Source organism: Rhineura floridana, chromosome 4, assembly GCF_030035675.1.
Source record: "Rhineura floridana isolate rRhiFlo1 chromosome 4, rRhiFlo1.hap2, whole genome shotgun sequence".
Classification (NCBI taxonomy): Eukaryota; Metazoa; Chordata; class Lepidosauria; order Squamata; family Rhineuridae; genus Rhineura; species Rhineura floridana.
In genome coordinates, this window is record NC_084483.1 from 133,232,723 (window position 1) to 133,254,466 (window position 21,744).

A 21,744-nucleotide genomic window follows, 5' to 3' on the forward strand; every position below is an offset into this window, starting at 1 on the left:
AGCAATGTCATGAAATAAATAGGAATAAATTAGCAAACATGCTTATGTGTAGGTGTCTGTTAAATATTGGAACCTTTCATGAGGGATAATAGCTTACACCCCAATCCTAATCATGTCTACTCAGAAGTCCTATTTCATAGAATCATAGTAGAGTTGGAAGGGGTCTATAAGGCCATCAAGTCCAACCTCCTGCGCAGGAATCCAAATCAAAGCATTCCCGACAGATGTCTGTCCAGCTGCCTCTTGAATGCTTCCAGTGTCAGAGAGCCCACTACCTCTGTAGGTAATTGGTTCCATTGTCGTATGGCTCTAACGGTTAGGAAGTTTTTCCTGATGTCCAGTTGAAATCTGGCTTCCTGCAACTTGAGCCCATTATTCCATGTCCTGCACTCTGGGACAATCAAGAAGAGATCCCGGCCCTCCTGTGTGTGACGACCTTTCATGTACTTGAAGAGTGCTATCACATTTCCCCTCAATCTTCTCCAGGCTAAACATGGACAGTTCTTTCAGTCTTTCCTTATAGGACTTTGTTTCCAGTCCTCTGATCATTGTCAGCTCTGCACTGAGTCAGCAGTGCCGGTGGGGGGCAGGAAATTCCTGGGTCGTTGGCAGGGAAGGAAAGTCCTTAGCCGGCAGTCCGGTCGTAAATCTGCCAGGCCTATGAGGAGGAAACCTGATAAGGGCCAGGCCTGTCCGAAGCGTACTTGCCGAGTCAGAGGTCCAGAAGCGAGGTCAGTAGAGGTCCGGGATCAAGTGCCAAGGGGTCAGTCCAAGAGACATTGCAAGGGAACTAGGAAGACACGAAGCCACGCCTGACTTTGCAGTCAGCAACCAGCTGAAGCCAAGGGGTGCCTTATAAGGAGCAGGTTTGCCAGCAGGTGTGAGCCCTCAGCGTTTGGGCCTTAAGGGGACAGGCCGGCCTCTCTTCTGCCTGACCTTCTGCTGTCTACGTTCTGCAGGTGAGGGGGGAGTATCCTGTTCACTGTCTGCGTCTGGCTGCAGGGCCTCTGCTGTCTCTGGGGTGCTCTGCAGCTGAGGGGGAGGAGCAGGATTCTCAGGAGTTTCCTCCATGGCTCCTTCTGGGTCTGCTGCTCCTGGGTCTGCTGCTGTTACTCCCGAGTCATCCTCATCGGAGGAGCCCTCTGACGGGGCCATGACACTATCCCCCACCCCACGACCAACCCGCCGCCTCCCACCGGGGCCTGGCTTATCGAGGTAGCGCTGGTGGAAGCGCCGGACCAGACGAGGGGCATGCACCTGCGCCGCATCTTCCCACGAGTGTTCTTCAGGGCCGTATCCCTGCCAGTCGATGAGGTACTGGAGGCGGCCACGATGCCTCCGGGAGTCCAGGATCTGTGCCACTTCGAATTCCTCTTCCCCGTTGACTTGTATCGGCGGCGGGGGCCGTGGTTGACTACCCAAGGGTTGAGGTGGGAGAGCGGGAGTCAGCAGTGCCGGTGGGGGCAGGAAATTCCTGGGTGGTTGGCAGGGAAGGAAAGTCCTTAGCCGGCAGTCCGGTCGTAAATCTGCCAGGCCTATGAGGAGGCAACCTGATAAGGGCCAGGCCTGTCCGAAGCGTACTTGCCAAGTCAGAGGTCCGGGATCAAGTGCCAAGGGGTCAGTCCAAGAGACGTTGCAAGGGAACTAGGAAGCCACGAAGCCACGCCTGACGTTGCAGTCAGCAACGAGCTGAAGCCAAGGTTTGACTTTTAAGGAGCAGGTTTGTCAGCAGGTGTGAGCCATCAGCGTTTTGGCCTTAAGTGGGCAGGCCTGCCCCTCTTCTGCCTGATCTTCTGCTGTCTACGTTCTGCAGGTGAGGGGGGAGTCTCCTGTTCACTGTCTGTGTCTGGCTGAAGGGCTTCAGCTGTGTCTGGGGTGCTCTGCAGCTGAGGGGGAGAAGGAGCTGGGTTCTCAGGAGTTTCCTCCGTTTCTCCTTCTGGGTCTGCTGCTTCTGGGTCTGCTGCTGTTACTTCCGAGTCATCCTCGTCTGATGAGTCCTCTGACGGGGCCATGACAATCATCCTTGTTGCCCTTCTCTGAACCTGTGCCAGTTTGTCTGCATCCTTCTTGAAGTGCAGAGACCAGAACTGGACGCAGTATTCAAGATGAAGCCTAACCAGTGCTGAATAGAGGGCATTTAATTCAGTGGGGCTTACTCCCAGATAAATGGAGTTTGGATTGCAATCTAACATTGTCAAAGTAATGAGAACAAGGTTATTTCACAGTGCTGTTCCACTAGTATGCACTCTAAAACTTGTATAAACTTTTTTTCCTTTCTGAAGCAAAAGAACAGGAACAGATTTTTAAATGTACATATTATTAAAATTGTAGCAAACAGTCCTCTTTAAAAATTTAGGGTCTCTTTCTAACTTTGCAAGTTTTATCAGCTTTCATATTACCTAGCACAATAGTGAAACATAATTGAACAGTAAGTTCACTACTTAGTTTAGAACTGAATTCATTGGTGCATATCTCAACTTTCCTGAACAATTTTTTTTAAAAAAGTAAACCTTTGTGAGATTGTTGACCAAAATTCTAGATAATATTGAATGTAAATTCTACTGAAGCTTTGTAGAATTCACTTGTAAGTTTGTTTGGAGTTCCCACGTTTCTGAACAGCTACCCCTAAATATTTCAAAGCTTCTTTAAAATGAGGAGATACTGAATTTTTTTTATTGTAAGAGCATTTCATAACATATGAGAGCAGGATAGTTTTTTAAAAAAAATCTCACAGATTTAATGCTGCAGTTTACCATGCTGCAATGCTTTTCTTTTAACTGCTGTTAATGATAAGGGATCCTAGTTCTAGTTTCCATGCCAAAGGTTGTCCTTATGCTTTGTATTCTTTCTGCTGGTACAATAGTGAGGGTTTCCTTATCTGTTGTCTTAATAGGAATTGTCTTGTTTCAAAAAATCTAACGGGAAACTGAGTTTACAAAACAACTCTTTACCATATAATTGTGCAAAGCAAGTTTTTTTTTTTTAAGTCCTATTTCAATATGACACAAGTGGGAAAAGCCGTTTTATTTCTAGATTACAGAGGAAGCCATGGCAGGGAAGGTAATGAAGAACACCAGCCAGGAATAGCTCAGCACCTATTAATTTGAATGTCTCCATACAGGTTTGCACCTTTCAGCTTAGCAGGAACATTATTCCCGCTTCAAAGTAGCACAGTGACCTGGTGATACCTTCTCCAATGCATACACTATAAACTGTTGATTATATTTGGCCTAACCCAATAATTGGATTGTGTCATCTACAGTAGAGATTGTGTTACATGCAATACCTTTTCACGTGTACAAACCTACAGTGCCTGTTTAAGAGGGAAAGGCGATATCTAGAACTAGACTTCCATGTATGTAAGTTAATGTAGCATTCTGCCCCATGTGAGAGGAATGGGGAAATCAAAATAAAGTAATACCTAGTTAACAAATCCTCCAGGAAAGAAGCTCCTTCTCACAAAGTCTCTTTTGGGTGCAGGGGCATGCACACACTGACATAGTCAGAATGTGGTTCCTTGTCTACTGGATTGCATCTGCTGCAGGCAACTCTTCACGCATGGCTGGAATGGCTTTCCTTGATAGGTGGCGCAGGCACCTCCACAGTAAACAGTGCTTTGGGTGCCCTGGAAGCACTGTTTACTTGCAGACATGTCATCTTGGGTGTAGGGGAGGATAGCAGAAAGAGAGAGCAAGCACAGGGTGGTGGCGGCGGCTGGCCCTTGCCTGCCTGCCTGCCTGAGCCTACAGAGAGAACTGTGCTCAAAGCTTTAGATTACTATAGCAAGATGCTACATTATAAAAGAAAAAAGGCAAGGCAGGTATCCCTGGATGTATTTTAGAAGAAGCCTTCAAGTGGTCTGTATGCAAGGCTTACCTGACCTGGTTGTTTCATTTCAGACATATATATTGTTAGTTTTGAATTAAAAAAAAAATTGATGAAATATGTTGAACTGCTTTTTTTTTTGTGGTGTAGGAACCTATCCCAATTCTTCCATGTTATTTCTAGCTCTGGTACCAAACTTTCTATTGAAGTAACGTCCAGGAACATGTGTACTTCATACTGAGGTATTACTGTACACTTAGGGGCCATGATTATCTCTTTGAACATGGATGTGAATACACATTGATCAAACTGTTGCACGTAACATTAATGTGCACACAGGTATCTCTGGGTTGAGCCTAGGGTCTATAAGCCTAATTGGTATGAAATCTTCCATTTCAGGATTATGTCAATAATAATCTGCCCATTACCAATAATCTACAATCTAAATTGAAACAATTACAATTATTCTTGATAGTCTAGTTGCACAAGATGGTTCCATAAAAAAAATTAAATTTCATAAAGTGGGAGTACTTGAAATCAAGACATGACTGCATTTCTATATGTATTTGTCCATAAATTCAAAGACAATTAAGCACAAGAAATGACTTCACTCTCAACTACTCCTAGTTTATGAACTTGTTTCCATAACCATGCACAAGATTGTAGCCTATGTTGCTGATTTCCTCCCTACCCCAACTGAGTTGGCTTGTCAAGATTTGATGACTTAGCAAAATGGTATCACTTTATTCAGTAAAAGCCTTGAATAATTGTTAAACTTGTCTAAACAAGTTGAGATCATATACCCTATGGGTGGGGGGAAAGATTGATGGGACCAGGGATGTGTTACAGCATCATCATTAGTAAGTTCAATGTTTTTCTGTATTTGAGTTCCTGAGATGATTTTATGTTTGCAGTTTGCAAAACTCCAACAGTGCTTATTAGAACATGAAAGTCTCACAATGATTTTAACACATTGGCATATAAACTGCAATTATGTTTCCTAATTCTTACAAATTGAAATACAGGATCTGGAGTGAACAAAACAACAAAAGCACTTTGTTTCACAGTATTATCATCCTGTCAATTTCACACTGGCAAATTTGTGATTTTTCCTGTGGATACAAATCTTATTAGCATATGTAGCATACACAAAACAGGTGGGTGTCTAAATGACAAACAGCTCTACATAGGCTGCTGCCAAGTTTCATAATGACTAGACCACTTCCTAAATGGTTTATCTGCAAATGCCCTTAGACTGAAGTAGAACGCAATTTGTTGATTACCAGCTTTGTATCCTTAGTTTATTTCATGCAGCTTTTTACAACTGAACACGAGCACAGCCTCCTAGACCTGCAAATAACTATATATGTTACCTGTAATTTAGGGGGTCTCCAGGTGCAACAGTTAAGTAAACCATTTATTTATTTATTTTATTTATTTATTCAATTTATATACCGCCCCATAGCCGAAGCTCTCTGGGCGGTTCACAACAAGTAAAACATCTGATATACAATTAAAACCACATATCAAGCAATTTAAACATACATTAATAATATCAAAAAGATTAAAAACATATGTATACACATACAAATGCATATTAAATATTAAATAGCTGAAATTCTAAAAATACTAAGATGCTAAAAAGCTAAAAACTGAAACTAAAATGCCTGGGAGAAGAGGAAGGTTTTTACCTGGCGCCGAAAAGATAGTAATGTTGGTGCCAGGCATACCTCATCAGGAAGAATATTCCATAGTTTGGGGGCCACCACTGAGAAGGCCCTTTTTCTTGTTATCACCTTCCGGGCTTCTCTCTGAGTAGGCACCCAGAGGAGGGCCTTCGATGTGGAGCGGAGTGTACGGGTAGGTTCGTATCGGGAGAGACGTTCCATCAGATATTGTGGCCCCGTGCTGTGCAAGGCTTTATAGGTTAAAACCAGCACCTTGAATCAAGCCCGGAAACATATAGGCAACCAGTGCAAGCGGGCCAGAATCGGTGTTATATGTTCGGACCGCCTGGTCCCAGTTATCAGTCTGGCCGCTGCATTCTGCACGAGCTGTAGTTTCCGAACTGTCTTCAAGGGCAGCCCCACGTAGAGTGCATTGCAGTAGTCTAATTTAGAGGTTACCAGAGCATGAACAACTGAAGCAAGGTTTTTCCTGTCCAGCCGAAGTTGGTAAAAAGCACTCCGTGCCACCGAGGCTACCTGTTAGCTAGAGATATCTTCAGGGATCTTACAGAGTTAGGGATACCAAGCTGAAAAAAGAATTTTCAATGGCAATCAAGAAAGGGGCAACAATTTGTTTATTTGTTTTTAAAAGAATGTGCTCTCATCTTTGAGAGATATGTCAATTAGTGCACTAGAGCCACAAACAACTGAAGCCAAATAATTCTTAATTTATTTTATTTGCCCAGTAATCTAATGCTTTCAGTAACTGAAATCTTTGGGACAGAAAAAAAACCACCTGGTGATCTGGGTTCCTAAAAACTGAAGTTGATTTTAATCTAAACGTTGGATGTTCAAAGAGCAAGAAGATTTTATTATCATTAAGTTTCTTATATAAAAAGTCAAAGTAGTACTTCAGTGTCCTGGAGTGGGGAGAAGAGAATGAAAACAGAGTAAGAATCTACTAGTGACAGTAAATCTTCCCAGCTGATGGGTATGAACACTAGCCTTATAAAACTAACTCAGCACGTAAGGAAAAAGATGGGTCGGATATGGTTCCAAACAGCCAGCACTTTGGAAGAATCTCAAGTTGAGATATAATCTAGAAAATATGGAATCATATAAAAACCTTTTGAATGGCTAGCAAAAGTTTAGTGAACTGTAAAATACATCAGTACTTAACTATTGTCACTCTTTCCTGACCCAACATTATGTTTTGGAGTTTAATGCAGAAAGGTTTTCAACTGAAGGTTAAAAAATTCACTCTATGATTGTATCTAAAATGAGAGTTATCCCATATCTGAGCAACTATAACAGAGAGCTGGCCGGATGCTTTGATATAAGTAAAAAAAGAGGTTTTTTGCTACATTCTCATATTTATTTTTCAACATTGGCCTGTTGTCAGTAATTCCTATTATGGATTAAAATATATTGATAAACCATATAATACAGCTGCAATTTTATATTAGATAGCCTGTTTTTTAATACACCATGCATTTTTATTGCTTTTAATACATATATATATATCCTCTTAGGGCAGAACTACACATCTGAGAGATGCTGCCCTGTTCCACATAGTTTTCTCACATTAAGAAAACTCACAATGTTGACATCACATCATCACGGTATATTAAGTGAACCCAGTATAGAAATGTCATTTTTTGTAACATCACCATGTCTCCCATAATGTGTAGTTCTAATTTGTCACAGGAATTTTACATTCTGAGGAGTGACTTTATTTTGAGAGGAAAACATATAGGCACTAGCACAGGCCCTTAAAATGTTCTTCTAGTCTGAATCTGCTACCTCTGTTGAAGTCACCATCTTTTCCTTACCCTTTCTTGACTCTTTGTCTTTCCTTTCCTCCTGCAATATTTTAACTGTTTTATTTTTGCCCCCAGTAAATCCTCCCACATTCCTGCCTTATCTGTTAAAGCAGAATCATGTCACCCTGACAAGGGCTTAACAATAAGGTAGAGGAATAGGAATATATGGCAAAACACCAGCCAAAATTTTGCCCATGTTTATAACTAAGTTTAAGTAATGTTGTTATGTGCCTCCAAGTCAACCACGACTTATGGCGACCCTATGAATCAGCGACCTCCAAGAGCATGTCATAAACCACCCTGTTCAGATCTTGTAAGTTCAGGTCTGTGGCTTCCTTGATGGAATCAATCCATCTCGTTTGGCCTTCCTCTTTTTATACTCCCTTGTTTTCTTTTCTAACAAATAATGTCTTCTCATTATGTGTCCAAAGTATGATAACCTGTTTCATCATTTTATCTTCTAGTGATAGTTCTGGTTTAATTTCTTCTAACACCCAATTATTTGTCTTTTTCGCAGTCCATGGTATCCGCAAAGCTCTCCTCCAACACATTTCAAATGAGGTGATTTTTCTCTTATCCGCTTTTTTCACTGTCCAACTTTCACATCCTTACACAGAGATTGGGAATACCATGGTCTGAATGATCCTGACTTTAGTGTTCAGTGATACATCTTTGCATTTGAGGACCTTTTCTAGTTCTCTCACAGCTGCCCTCCCCAGTTCTAGCCTTCTTCTGATGTCTTGACTATTGTCTCCATTTTGGTTAATGACTGTGCCAAGGTATTGATAATCCTTGACAAGTTCAATATCCTCATTGTCAACTGTAAAGTTACATAAATCTGTTGTCATTACTCTAGTCTTTTTGACGTTCAGCTGTAGTCCTGCTTTTCCTCTTTCATCAGCATTCGTTTCAAATCATTACTGGTTTCTGCTAGTAGTATGGTATCGTCTGCATATCTTAAATTATTGATATTTCTCCCTCCCAATTTTCACACCTTCATCTTGGTCCAATCCTGCTTTCCGTATGATATGTTCTGTGTATAGATTAAATAAATAGGGTGATAAAATACACCCGTCTCACACCCTTTCCGACTGCGAACCAATCAGTTTCTCAATATTCTGTCCTTACAGTAGCCTCTTGTCCAGAGTATAGGTTGCGCATCAGGACAATCAGATGCTGTGGCACCCCCATTTCTTTTAAAGCATTCCATCGTTTTTCATGATCTACACAGTCAAAGGCTTTGCTGTAATCTATAAAGCACAGCATAAGTAATATATAAGTAATATTACTGGCAACAAAACTTAAGTTAGTATGTATTACATATGTCAGGTATGGGGCAGGTAAAGATGCAGCTGGACTGAAGGGGGGGGTTTCCAAGCACCACAAATCCCTGTGCACAATCCCATGCACAGCACACTGCAAACCCTAATGATTAGGTGATTGTCAGTGCTGACAAAGCACTGCACTTTTGGCCCAGCCACATCTTTAACTGCCCCACAGTTGACAACCTATATGTCCAATACAGGAGAGGTGGGAGTGGGCTAGCCAAAACTTACTCGCAGGCCAAAGATGAGGCCTTTAGGCCAGTTTCCCCACCATTGAACTGGGTAATTATTCCCGTCCTGGTAGTTTTGAGGTTGGATTGCTGCTATGTGCTTTCTGTGGAGATGCCTTCGAAGAATTTAAGCAGCTAGTCCAGAACACTGCTGCCAGGTTGCTATGAGATCAGACGAAGAAATATCTTACCTGTACTGAAAACTCAGCTGTTCCCATACTCAACTCAAAAGTGTTGGTCTTAACCTTTAAAGCCCTATACCGCTCAGGACCCATTTATCTGTTTTCCTGCCTTCTCTTGTATCTATCCACTGAGATAATCTGAGGCCTTTTTCCAGGTACCCTCTCCTGAAAGCGTGGTAGGTTGTAACAGCTCTTTTCTATGGTTCTCACCATTGAAACATCTTTAGGTGCCAAGTAAAAGCATTTCTCTTTCCCTAGGCTTTTTAAGAACTACTAATGTGCTTAAGAAGACAGCTGATATAGCACAGTGGGGAGGAGAGCCTGGCTGGGAGTCTAGAGTCTGTGAGTTCAACTCCCCGCTCGTGTCTCCTGGGTGTAAAGGGCCAGCTAAAGATCACCCCTACAGTGAGTGGCTCAGGGGTTATGTGCTCTGCCACCTGTGCAGCTGTGGGCAAACTGCATAGTCCCAAGGAGCCCAGTTGCCCCCCAGCTGGCAGTTGTGGACAAGGGGCTGGCTTGTGCAGCTTTGGCAAGCTGAGCAGGCCCTAGCCAGCTGGGGAGGACTAGCCTCAGAGGGAGGCAATGGTAACCCCCCTCTGAATACCACTTACCATGAAAACCCTATTCATGGGGTAGCCATAAATCAGGATTGACTTGAAGGCAGTCCATTTCCATTTTCACTGTGGTTAAAGTGTTGGACTATGACCTGGGTGACAAGCGTTTGAATCCCCAGCAATGAAGCTCACTGGGTGACCTTGAGCCAGTCACTGCCTCTCAGCCTGAGGAAGGCAATGATAAACCCCCTCTGAATATCACTTACCATGAAAACCCTATTCATAGGGTCGCGAATATATCAGAATCAACTTGAAGGCAGTCCATTTCCATTGTAAGCATTTTTATTTTACTTTCCATTTGAATGGGTTGTTGCTGCTTTAGTTTTTGAATGCTTTATTTTATTTTTGTACCTTTTGCTTTATGTTACTTGTTAGTCGCCATGGGAACATAAGTCTTCAATGAACGTGTAGGAGATAAAGTAAATAAATAAGCACACCACAGAGTGGTATCCTGTATTCCACCCTCTGGAATTCACTTCCTTTTGACCTTCGACATGCCTCCTCCCTGATGAGTTTTATTCAGGCAGGCCTATGGGATTTCTGGGGTGGATTAGTTTTTATGATGTATTAACTGAAGGATGGTTTTAGATTAATTGATGTTTGTAGCTTTTGATTGTATATTGTATTTTATATTATTATACGTCGCCTAGAGTGTCCGTTAGTTCGGACAGATAGGCGACTAACAAATAACATTTTATTATTATTATTATTATTATTATTATTATTATGCTGTTATCATCTAATACGGAACTTTAAATTTGGCCCGAACTGGGCTTGCCTTGTCGACTAGTTGGGTGCATTAAAAGGGGAATAAACGGGTAGGAACGAAAGTAGCAGCAGCAGTCCCCGACCTCGATGGTGCCGATATTAAGAAAGGCTTAGTAGTTAATGTGTGTTTCTGGCAGAAAAGGCGTTTTAAATATACTCAACCACCCCGATCCCTGGGGGGAGGGGGAAGCTATTCATCTAATGCAATCCACCACCCCCGCCTTTGACCGTCTTGTCGCCCGCTCCGCTTCTTCCAAGCGAATCTTCCACGCGCAACGCACTCTCCAGCCCCCTTCCCTTTGGCTTTTTTTTTTTTTAACTCTCATGTTTAGGTAACGGAACTTCCTGCCTTTCTGAGCCAATGGGACACAACAAGTTTAAGCTCTTCAGCCAATCCCCTTCGTGGCGGCAAAGGGATGACGCGTTCCGGCGGGCGAGCCTGTTGGCACGTCAGAGGCGGGCGTCCGCAACACTTGAGAATTCTTAGCGCTGCTGTTGTAAGGAAGCTTTTGGCTGCTCTTGCAGAAACTGACGATGTTCCATTCAACTCCGGGCTCACCTCATACGCCGGGTGGCGGCGGCGGGTCAGGCCGAAGAAGCCTCCGGGCTGGAGGCCGGAAGAGTCAGGCCTTTGCAACCTCGTCAGTCAGTTCCCCGACTCTTTTCTCTCAGGTGGCCTGGAGGAGTGTTGGCTCTCTGTCTGCGCGGTGAGTTATAAGTTATTGCCCAGCCTCTCCAGGGTAGAGCCTAAATAGAGGTTTATTTCCCGCCCTTGAGATAAAGACGCCGGATCAGGTTATGACAGCAGCTTCCCGTCTTGTGTGTTGGGATTGCTGTGAGTTGTGCGAAGAAGTGGGATGCTCTGGCAGGTGAAGGGTGCCTTCCTACTGTCACTAGGATACTGCTTTTAGCAGCAACATCAGAGACCTAGCAAATACTGTGAAAGATTTTACAATAAAAGAAGTGACACTATATCACTATGATCAGGTCCTTTATCTACCCCCACCTCTCTGCTAAGCCTTCCATAATAGTCCTCATGGCAACCTGGAGTGATAGTCATGCTTTCCTACACCAGAAGATTGGAGAATTGTTGTAGATCAGTGTTATATGCCTCTTGTCAGTGGTAGGACCACATGCATCCCAGATATTTATGCCACTGACTCATATCGCTAAGTAGTAGTACCCACTCATGTTAAGCATTGTAACATGACTGAGAATTTTCCCAGTATGCCCCAAATGTTGACATTGCATTTTGTTAGTTTTTTCCACACTTTTACCTGTTGAGAATGTGATGGGCAGGATTTGTGCAGAGGTTTCTATAAGTAGCCTTTTCAGTTTTTCTAACTGTCAAATATTGCACTGCATGCAGGAATTGAAACTATGCAGAGGTGAAGTCAAATGTGCAAACTCCTTCTATAAGCTGATTAAACATTTGGCTGAATAGCTAAAAAGGATGCACATTGGTTCAAATGATAACAACAAAATGAAAATTAACACAAGATTGTTTTGAGTTAATACTGTTCACCCCATTAGCTACTATTCAATTAATTGAAATTGAGAAATATTGGAAATGTTCATCATAACTGCTTTTGTTTAGAGGTACACCCACAAAAGTTGTACATCATCCATCAGGAAGTGAAACCATGAACTACGACGTGAAAAACTTTGGTTCACCTCTTCCAGTAAAGGTTATGGAGGCCTTAAGAATGGCTGATGGTAAGTACTTGTAGTATACAAGTAAAATAGAATTGGGTCATGGCAAAATAGCTACTGTAGATTTTATAATTTCTTAATAACAATTGATTCCTGTCAACCTCCTTAAGTGTTGATGTAGATTAGATATGTGTTTCAGTCAGCATGCAATCAACTTGTGTGTATTTATTATTTATTAAATATGTATAAACTGCATTTTCATAAAAATATAACAAGGTGGTGTACACTATATAAAAGTTACAACAATAAAAACTCAATACAAACATCAATAAAAGATGCTGGTAAAAAGAAAATGCAAATTTGAAAGACCTGTAAGTAACACCATTTTAGGAGATGTCTGAAAGAAGTTAGGGATGATTCCTGCTGAGCCTCTACTGGCAGGGAGTACCATGCCAAAGACTTGGTCCCTAGTAAAGGCTGAACAAACCTCAGGGGCATGGGGTGCCATAAGAAGTGCCCTATCAGAGCATTTCAGTGATTGAGGTAGATTGATTAGGTCTCTGTGAATGAATACATGAACCTTGAATCTGTCCCGGTAGCAAATTGGCAACCAGTCCAACTGTCTCAGAAAAAGAGTAGCATGTTGCCAATGGCCTGCTCCTGTTAGCAGTCTGGCTGCTGTGTTCTGGACTAGCTGCAGCTTCCAGACCAGATACAAGGGTAGCCCTAGGTAAAGCATGTTAACAGTAATCAAGTCTTAAGGTTACCAATGCATGAACCACTGTGGTAAGGCTATAATTTTCTAGGAACGGTTACAGCTGGCATACCAGCAAATAATAAAATAATAATAAATTTAATTTATGTGTCGCCTATCTGGCCATTGGCCACTCTAGGCAACGTACAACGTACAACACCGGAAGCCTCAGGAGGGGAGAGTGTTCTTGCACTCGGGTCCTGCTTGCGGGCTTCCCCCAGACACCTGGTTGGCCACTGTGAGAACAGGATGCTGGACTAGATGGGCCACTGGCCTGATCCAGCAGGCTCTTCTTATGTTTTTATGTTCTTACATGTAAATAATTAGAACACAATACAATAAATACAATAATACAATGTAAAAACAATACAGCAGCAAAAACAATACTAGTACAGGGTTAGAGGCATTTCAGTCATAACAGTTAACCCTCCCCGGAAATCCCAAAGGCCTGTTGAAAGAGCCAGGTCTTTAAGGCTTTACAGAATACATTTAGGGAAGAGGCGTGCCGTAGATCTTGTGGGAGGGAGTTCCATAAGGTGGGGGCTGCCACTGAAAATGCCCTCTCTCTAGTTCCCACCAAGAGCTGGTGGAAAGCACTCCTAGCCACAGAGATCACTTGGGGCTCTAGTGACAGAGATGGATCAAGGAGCACTCCCAGACTGCAGACCTACTCCTTCAGAGAGGGTAAAAACCTGTCCTGAACAGGAACTTGATCTGTCTCCTAGACACGTAGATAACATACACAATTAGTTCATGTACTTACACGCATGACATCCTGCTTATTTCACACAAGGTAGAGGCTTATTTATTTATTTATTTATTATTACATTTATATCATGCCTTTCCTGTTAGAAGGAGCCCAGGGAGGCAAACAAGAAATAAAACACTAAAGATGTTTTTTAAAAAACATTTAAAAACAGTTCCAACACAGGTGTAGACTGAGATAAGGTCTCTACTTAATTGGCTGGTTGGAAGAGGAAGGACTTCAGTAGGTGCCAACAGAGACAGCACATTTGATTTGATTTAAGGAGAGTGAATTCTAAAGGTCCATTTCCTACGTTGTGCAGAATGGACCTCCTGATGAGATAGTATCTGCAGGAGGCCCTCACCTGCAGAGCGCAGTGATCGACTGGGTATTTCTGAGTGAGATGCTTAACAAATCCAGGAAGTGAAATTCAACCTGCTTTGGATGGGTTTGCACTCCCTCTTAAGGAAACAGTGCACAGCTTGAAGATGATCTTAGATCCATCATTGCTACAGGATGTGCAGATGGCTTCATACGTTTATAGTGCCTTTCACAATTCCAGGTGGTGTTCAGGCTGCACTCTTCCTGGAGAGAAACGGTCTGACCAAAATTATCCATGCTCTGATAATATCTGATAGATTACTGTAATTCATTGAACATGGGGCTGTCTTTTAAAAACATCCAAAAGATTCAATGGGTGCAGAATGCAATTGCCAGGGTGGTAACTGTGGCTGACCACTACAACCATATTACACCAGTATAGTAAGATCTTCACTGATTGCTATGTGTTTCCAGACTAAATTCAAGGTGCTGGTTTTGATCATCAAACAGGTGGCCTGGATATCCAAAGGATTGCCTTCTCACACACAAATCTGCATTGCAGTTCTGCATGAATTTGCATCTTCCTCGGAGGTTTTTCTTTGGATTCCCTTCCTTTAAAGTTTAGGCTACCAGAGAGATGTTTCCCCTGCAGTGATGATGCCTAAAGCTGCAATCCAATACACAGTTATCTGGGAGTAAGTCCCATTGAACCCAGTGGAACTTACTTCTGAGTAGACATGTGGATTGCAGCCTAAGTCATGGCGCTCTCTTCCCAGGCATATTCACCTGGCACAGTCCTCCTCAATCTCTCTATTTCTGATGTTCAGGCTGTGAATGCTATTGTATAAATGGCATCTCCCATGCAAAAGGGATGTATCGGCAGCCTTGGGAAAACCTGAGGTTTGCAGATATTAAAAGTTTTAGAAAGAAAAGCGGAGACCCCAAAAACAGCCTAATGAAAAGTTGGCATATTCAGTGGCCATGGAATGTGGGTTGACTGTTTGGGGAGGGTGCTGAAACCCAAGAGGTGTAGGGGAGGGAGAATGGCTGGAAACCTGAATAGGACTGTTCTACACTGCAGCATTTAGTTGCCGGTTCCACTTCTTAAATGCCAAACCCCATCTCTCCCAATCTCACATGCCTTTACTTTTAATACCATTGAATTCTCTGCTATTTGTCTTTTTATTTGCTCTTTTATTTTTAGTTCAACTAGTTATATTAGCTTTGTTTATTGTTTTATACGCTGATGTTTTAACCTCCTATTTTTATTACTATTATATTATTGTATGACTTGTTTTTATTGTAAGAAACTTTGGGGCTATTTTGCAAAAGGTGAGGAAAAATAATATAAATACATGTGGATCAATTGAGGTACTGCTAGAAGTGTTTTTTAACTTTATCCACCATCTTTAAAAGACCTAACAAGTCACCATAATTTTAATTACATTAAGTGACATATGCCCTCCAGCAACTTTGATTCAACTGGCTGCCATCTAATAAAATATTTAGGGCTTTAATGATACACTTGGGTATCTTATTCTGCTGTGTTTGAGGCAACATTTATTTAAGAATTTGTTCTTTCTTGTAGTTGAGGACCATTTGAATGTGCATCTCGATGAAAGTGGATGGGCTTGGCTAGTCTATAAGGACAGGTTGATTATTTGGAAGATTGGTCATTCCCCAGTTGCTAAGGTAAGTTAACAGTAAGTTACAAACATAGGTATGTAGTTTTTTGTTATAAGCATGTATATCTTTAAAATAAGTGTTCACCTCAAAGCAGTGATGTTGCTATGAGCCTCATTTATATCAGCCTAGGGTATTACCTGTTGCACCATTTAAGTCTTCTCTGCGAAAAGATAAGACCTTAAATGATTTGGTATCTATAAAGTGAAAAGTAGCTTTCATATGAACATAAGAGGAGCCTGCTGGATCAGGCCAGTGACCCATCTAGTTCAACATCCTGTTCTCATAGTGGCCAACAGATGCCTATGGGAAGCCTGCAAGCAGGACCTAAGCACGAGAGCACTCTCCCCTCCTGTGGTTTCCAGCAATTGCTATTCAGAAGCATACTGCCTCCAACCTTTTAAGGTGGCTATTTTATATAGTCTCTTGAGTCATTAAGTAGCCTGTTTGTATTGTAATAAAGGGGATAATTGCCAAAGTTCTACTCATACCCAGTCATTTTAATGACTGTGTTGTACTGTTTTATTTTTTGTTTGTGTTTTTATATTACTGTGCACCACCCCGATATTTTGTGAGAGGGCAGTCTAGAAATAATTTTAGTAATAAATACATTACTGGAAGAAGGCAGTTTTTATTTCAGTGGGGCTACTAATCCTAACTTTAGGATTGCAAACTTAATTTTTTTTCTATCTCCCATTTTCAACCTTGACAAAAATAAATTTCTTGCTCTTGTGTATGTATGTTGTATATAACACACGGGGGGGAGTTTTATGGAGGGATGTTCACTCATGATCTTCCACATACAGTCCTAAGTGTACAGTCAAACACATTGACAGCAGGAATATAAAGCTATCTCTTCCAGTAAAGTTGGAAGTACACAGATCAGAAGATCTGTTTCCATCTGACCTTTAGAATTTGAGAAGAATTTTTTCAAAAAATGTAGTTAATGAGTTATATAAATGCATGCATCTAAATTAAAACATTGCCAAACAAAATAAAATGACATAATTGTGTGTTGCAGTTGTCTGCGTGCAAGGAACTTCAGTTACCACCTAGTGATTATCTGTGGAGTTCAAGCTTAGTAGCAATATCTTGTCTTAATGTCTCTGGTGAAGCACCTTCTTTACTGGTAAGGAATTTAGCATTTCTTTTGGAAACATCATTTGGAAAAAACAAGGAATGTCATCTTTTTGTCATGGGATCATCTGTGATGTGTAGCAGATTTTTTTTATTTCTTAAATTCATTAGTGACAAGGAATGTATACCAACTGCAAATACAATATTGGGCAAGCTTGGCAGTTTCAAAATGTTTAGCTTTGTTTATTAAATACAAGTAAAATAAGGATGCTAAATTAGATCACTCTAGGGCACTGTTCTTCAACCTTGGGTCCCCAGATGTTGTCAAACTCCAGCTCCTATCACCCCCAGCCATCTTATCTGATGGCTGAGGATGATGGGAATTGTAGTCCAACAACATCTGGGGACCCAAGGTTGAAGAACAGTGCTTCTGAGAACAAAATTAAATGCAAACTGACAAAAAATCATATGCAAATTAACCTAATTTGCAGAGGAAAATTTTCCAATTCAAAATTTTCCAGAAAACCCACATCATGGGGATCATTTAGAAATTACGCTTAGGTTACAATCAAATTGACCATTTACCAGATATGATAGTACTACTTTAACAATTGTGTTTTATTTATCACTTAGGGTGCAGTCCAATACATGTTCACTCAGAAGTAAGCTCCATTGGGTTCAGTGGGACTTACTCCCAAGCAAGTGGGTATTGGATTTCAGCCTTTTTTTCAAACTTTAGAAATATGTTTTAAATATGTTAGGAAAAAGGTTTTTTTTTCTAGCAGAAAAGCCAACAAAGTAGAATTTGAAGGCTTTAATGCATGTTAAAGAATTGTGTATATCTAATTCACTGTAATCTTCCTGAATATGAAGATGAAATGGTAAAACAGATGTCCCAAAAAGGTGTGGTTTAATTTCAACACTCATTCACTACCTTTTGAGGCATTTGTTTTTAAGGAAGAAAATGTGTGTCCAAACCATTTCCGCCCATACTCTGCATGTGGTGGGTGCTGCATTTAGAGCATTCTGTAACAGCATTTCGAATAATAGTGCTCGGCACTTCCTCAGAGTGCGAACTGCAACACAGAGGACCAGCAGATGAATACCAGCCCTAGAGGTTCCAGGCTGTGGGAGGTTCAGTACAATACAAGCAAGTGTGGAGCAATGAGCTCTGTGGCTGGCTCCTTGGGCACCAAGAAGTAGCAGCTGCTAATGCTGAAGAAAGAACTCCTTTTGGACCTTAAGAAGTTTGGCTGACTTGATCACTATGAATGAAGAAGCTGAGACCAACTGCCATTTGGCCAACTACCATTTGCCTTCTGTCCCAGAACTGTCTCCTTATAAGACACTCCAGCAAATCGCTAAAAGATCAATTAAGCAACGTTATGAAAGCACCTATAATTGTTTGCCCTCATCTTCCTTTTTCCTTTTGTATTGTGGCTGTTTGATTAAAAAGCCGTGGAAAGAGGATGCCTTGTTTCTTCATCCTTCTAAAGTGCTTAGACCTCCTAAGATGTTGCTGTAGTTATTATCCTTAATAACTTGGGACCAGGATACCTTGCAGACCACTTGCCCTAGTACAGACTAAGCCAATCTTTAAGATCTTCCAGCCAGACTGTGCTGCGCATCCCACAACTAGCAGATTGCCTCTTAGTGACAATGTGGAAGGAGGTCTTCTCAGCCATTGCACCCACCCTCTGGAATGCTCTCCCTTGGAAAATTTGTGAGGCAGAGACAGTAATGACCTTTAAACACCTCTTAAAAACATATATGTTTACCCAAGTGTTTCTTGACTCTTAATTTTTAAAATTCTTTGTTTTGTACCTGGCTTGGTTTTATTTTATTTGTGACATACAGTTGGGCACCGTTGGAGGAAGGTATGGGATATAGATCTAAAAAATATTTTTTATCTTGCTTCAGTTTTTAAGTAATTTTATTGAATGTTTGTATTTTTTTCTAAACCACTTAGAGATTTTTATTACATTAAATTATTTTTAAATTGCCAGTAAAAATAATATTGTCTGAAATTTTCTATCTGTCTTCATCATAAATTAGCCTGTAGCTCCAACGTTGTATAAAATCTATCCTCCTATTAGTCTTAGGGCACAATGCAGATTTAAATTGGCTTGAAACAACTTGGCACTTTCCAGCACCCCCACAAAACTGAGGTTTGTTCCTTCATGCAACTATGGTCTCTACAGCTGCTTGGCAGGAAGTCATGACAATGAAAAGCTTGAAAATGGTTTAAATTTGTTGCTCAGGTTCTAAATACATATTTAACAGTTCTTATTTGCTGTGTTTGTAAGTCTCTGTCAGTCATGGTTGCCACCAGTGAAGGATTAATACGTTATTGGCCCAGCTGTGTGCACGAAAGTTCTTATACTGAGACACATACGGACTTTGGAGGCGCTCTCTGCAGTTTTCTAACAACTATAAAGGTAAAAAAGAAACTTCAGTGTAAAAATCTATTTTATGGAATTGTATGGAAAATTATTAATGACTCTGGTCACTCATCATTGTCCAGAAATGTTGAGATGCTTTTTTCTTAGTGTTATATCTAAAAGAATAGAATTTTTACTCTGAGGTGATTGAATCAAAAGAATAATACAGTAACTACAAAAAGCTGGTAGTAGGACTAAATTGGGCTTTCTTTCCTTTTAGGGAGGAAGCTTTATTTTATCATCTTCAAGGAGCCATTTTATTCGACTGACGCCAGACAGTAGTGGCAGAATTCATCAGCATGGTCTTCCACAAGGACAAGGCATGTTTTCTGGAATAGGCCGAAGAGTTTCTTCTTTGCTAGGAATCTTGTCTCCCAGTAATGATGCAGCAGTAAGTCTATAAAATAGTTTAAAACTCTATGGTAATGCTACATTTGGAATTTTCAGCTTCTTTCAAATGATGGAAATGCCTTACAACACTAATTCTAAAATGTAATAGAATTGCAAAAGTATCCCATCTGTGTGCTCGTGATATGAATGGGCATTAGTATTAGTCAAGTCTTAGTCCCAGAACTGGTTTTTGATCTAACTTCAGTTGGTCACATTTGTGAAACTCTGAAGATCAGCAAACAGGAATGCATGCATTTGCATATTTATGAAGTAGAAAAGAATTGCCACTTGTTTGTTGTTCAAGATCCAGGTGTACTTTTGATTTATAAAATTGCATTTTCCCAGCATTTGGGCAGCAATATATTGTTTGTGGAGAAATTGCTATATTTTTCCAAGGAACGTAACCATAATAGATTTGAGTAAAGTCTAGAATATGTTGTATGATTGTCACATTGTTGTGTTTTTAAAATAGGTAATTGAATGTTACCTGTAAGCCACCTTAGTAGGACTTCTAAGTAAGCCCTGTGCATGTGTTGTTCATATATAGAACAATCATGAGTTAAAGTGGAGTTGCACTCCTGGCCCATCCCCAACATATCGTCTCTGGCCTAGCCTAAATGCTGGCATGGTGAGCATGGATATTTACAAAGGAACCGCCCTGTATGAATAGCTGTTTGCGCATCGGGATCCTGCTCCTGTTTCAGCTCATGATTGCTGTATTCATGCGTGCGTTGCATACAGGACAATATACACTAAGCAACAAGTGCCTTTGATATCAGCAGCAGGGAACACAATCACTAATTGTGTATGCTACTTAGTGGTTGACCATGCAACATACAGTTCTGTGCCTGCACCAAGTTGGGCTTTTAACTCCAGCGTTCCTACTGAAAAGAGAGCAGTTGTATGGGGAAATGAAACTAATATCAGCAAAGTGCAAAGAGGTTTGTTGACAGCTTTTGGAACTGAGTGTTAAACAGGTTTTTTTTACAGTAATACCTCAGTTAAGAAATCCTCCAGAACAAAGCTCCTTTTAATGAAGGCCTTTGTTTTAAGGTGAAACTGACTAATTTGCTTTGCTATGGATAAACTTTGCAGCCTATGCCTTTGCTTTGCTATCAATAAACTAACAAGCCTGTGCCTTTAAGATGAAACTGAGAAGCCTGGCTCTTTGCTTTGCTGTAGATAAACTGATAAGCCTGTGCCTTTGCTTTGCTAGGGTGAAACTGACAAGCCTGTGTGCTTGCTTTTCATTAAAGAGATCTCTTGATTTCTCCCAGGGCTGGGGAGGGAAGGAACCAATACGATTTGGAGGAGGAGGAGGGAGGGAGGGCATGGGTGCCAGGTAGGCACTTTTTAAAGCTCCTGTTGAAGCTACCCCCACTATCGGCAGGTGTAGCAACCTATCCTTATTCTTTCCATGTTATTCTTACTGCTGGTACCTGGTTTCTGTTAAAGAATTAATGTCCAGGAATGCATCTACTTTAACTGAGGTATTACTGTAATTCTGATGGAAACTTTAAACAAAGAACTTCATTGTATTGAATACTAAGCTTCTATCTAATTTATGTTTAATGCAGCTTTCTAGCGTTCTTTGGGACAAACACGGTTCACGATTTTATGCACTGACCAGCTCAAATCTTTACAAATGGGAAATAGATGATACTACAGAGCGTCAAGTTATCAGCTGGGATATGAATAGAATACTTAAAGAAAACATTATGGAATCAATATGGGTAAGAGGCAATAAATATGAAATATAAAACTAAATGTTTGCTTTATTCTAGCATTTTCAATACCTGTTTGTTTGTACAGGGTTCTGAAAGCAACTATGGAGAAATTAAAGGAGATGTCAATGTGCAATATCTGGATTTGCAGCAAAATCGGTATGTCTTTGTGAGAAAGTGAGGAACCTTCCATTATGAGCTAGATTATACATTGTACCATGTTCTCTTGTGTCAAGTCAGTTATTTCAAGCCATAGAACTGTTATGAGAAGTGGGACTGACATTTCAGAAAATACTTAATTTAGATTTACCAGCATCAGTTGTGCTTGTTTTCAGAATTCTTCTCCCAGAATAAGCTGTCAATTTCTGTAATTTAATCAAGGATCTTCTCTGAAATGATGTGATTTTCTCCTTCCAAAAGCCAAGGAATAAATCTTCCATGGCTTAGCAGATAATAATATTTTTTAAAAATATTATACTGTAACAATTTGGCTTCGTGCAGTGTGTTAAAAGTTGAGTGTGT

The 21,744-nt window shown here is 40.9% G+C and overlaps 1 protein-coding gene across 1 annotated transcript in view; it reads left to right on the forward strand.

Annotated features, from left to right (window-relative positions):
- The first annotated feature begins 10,821 nt into the window (after positions 1–10,821).
- NUP133 (nucleoporin 133) overlaps positions 10,822–21,744 on the forward strand; it is a 45,419-nt gene continuing 34,496 nt past the window's right edge. The window contains exons 1-8 of the mRNA XM_061624481.1: positions 10,822–11,141; positions 12,032–12,150; positions 15,496–15,599; positions 16,612–16,719; positions 18,974–19,105; positions 19,329–19,499; positions 21,076–21,231; positions 21,311–21,381. Coding sequence (XP_061480465.1) covers positions 10,969–11,141; positions 12,032–12,150; positions 15,496–15,599; positions 16,612–16,719; positions 18,974–19,105; positions 19,329–19,499; positions 21,076–21,231; positions 21,311–21,381 — 1,034 coding nt within the window. The 5' untranslated portion in view covers positions 10,822–10,968. The remainder of the gene's footprint in view (positions 11,142–12,031; positions 12,151–15,495; positions 15,600–16,611; positions 16,720–18,973; positions 19,106–19,328; positions 19,500–21,075; positions 21,232–21,310; positions 21,382–21,744) is intronic.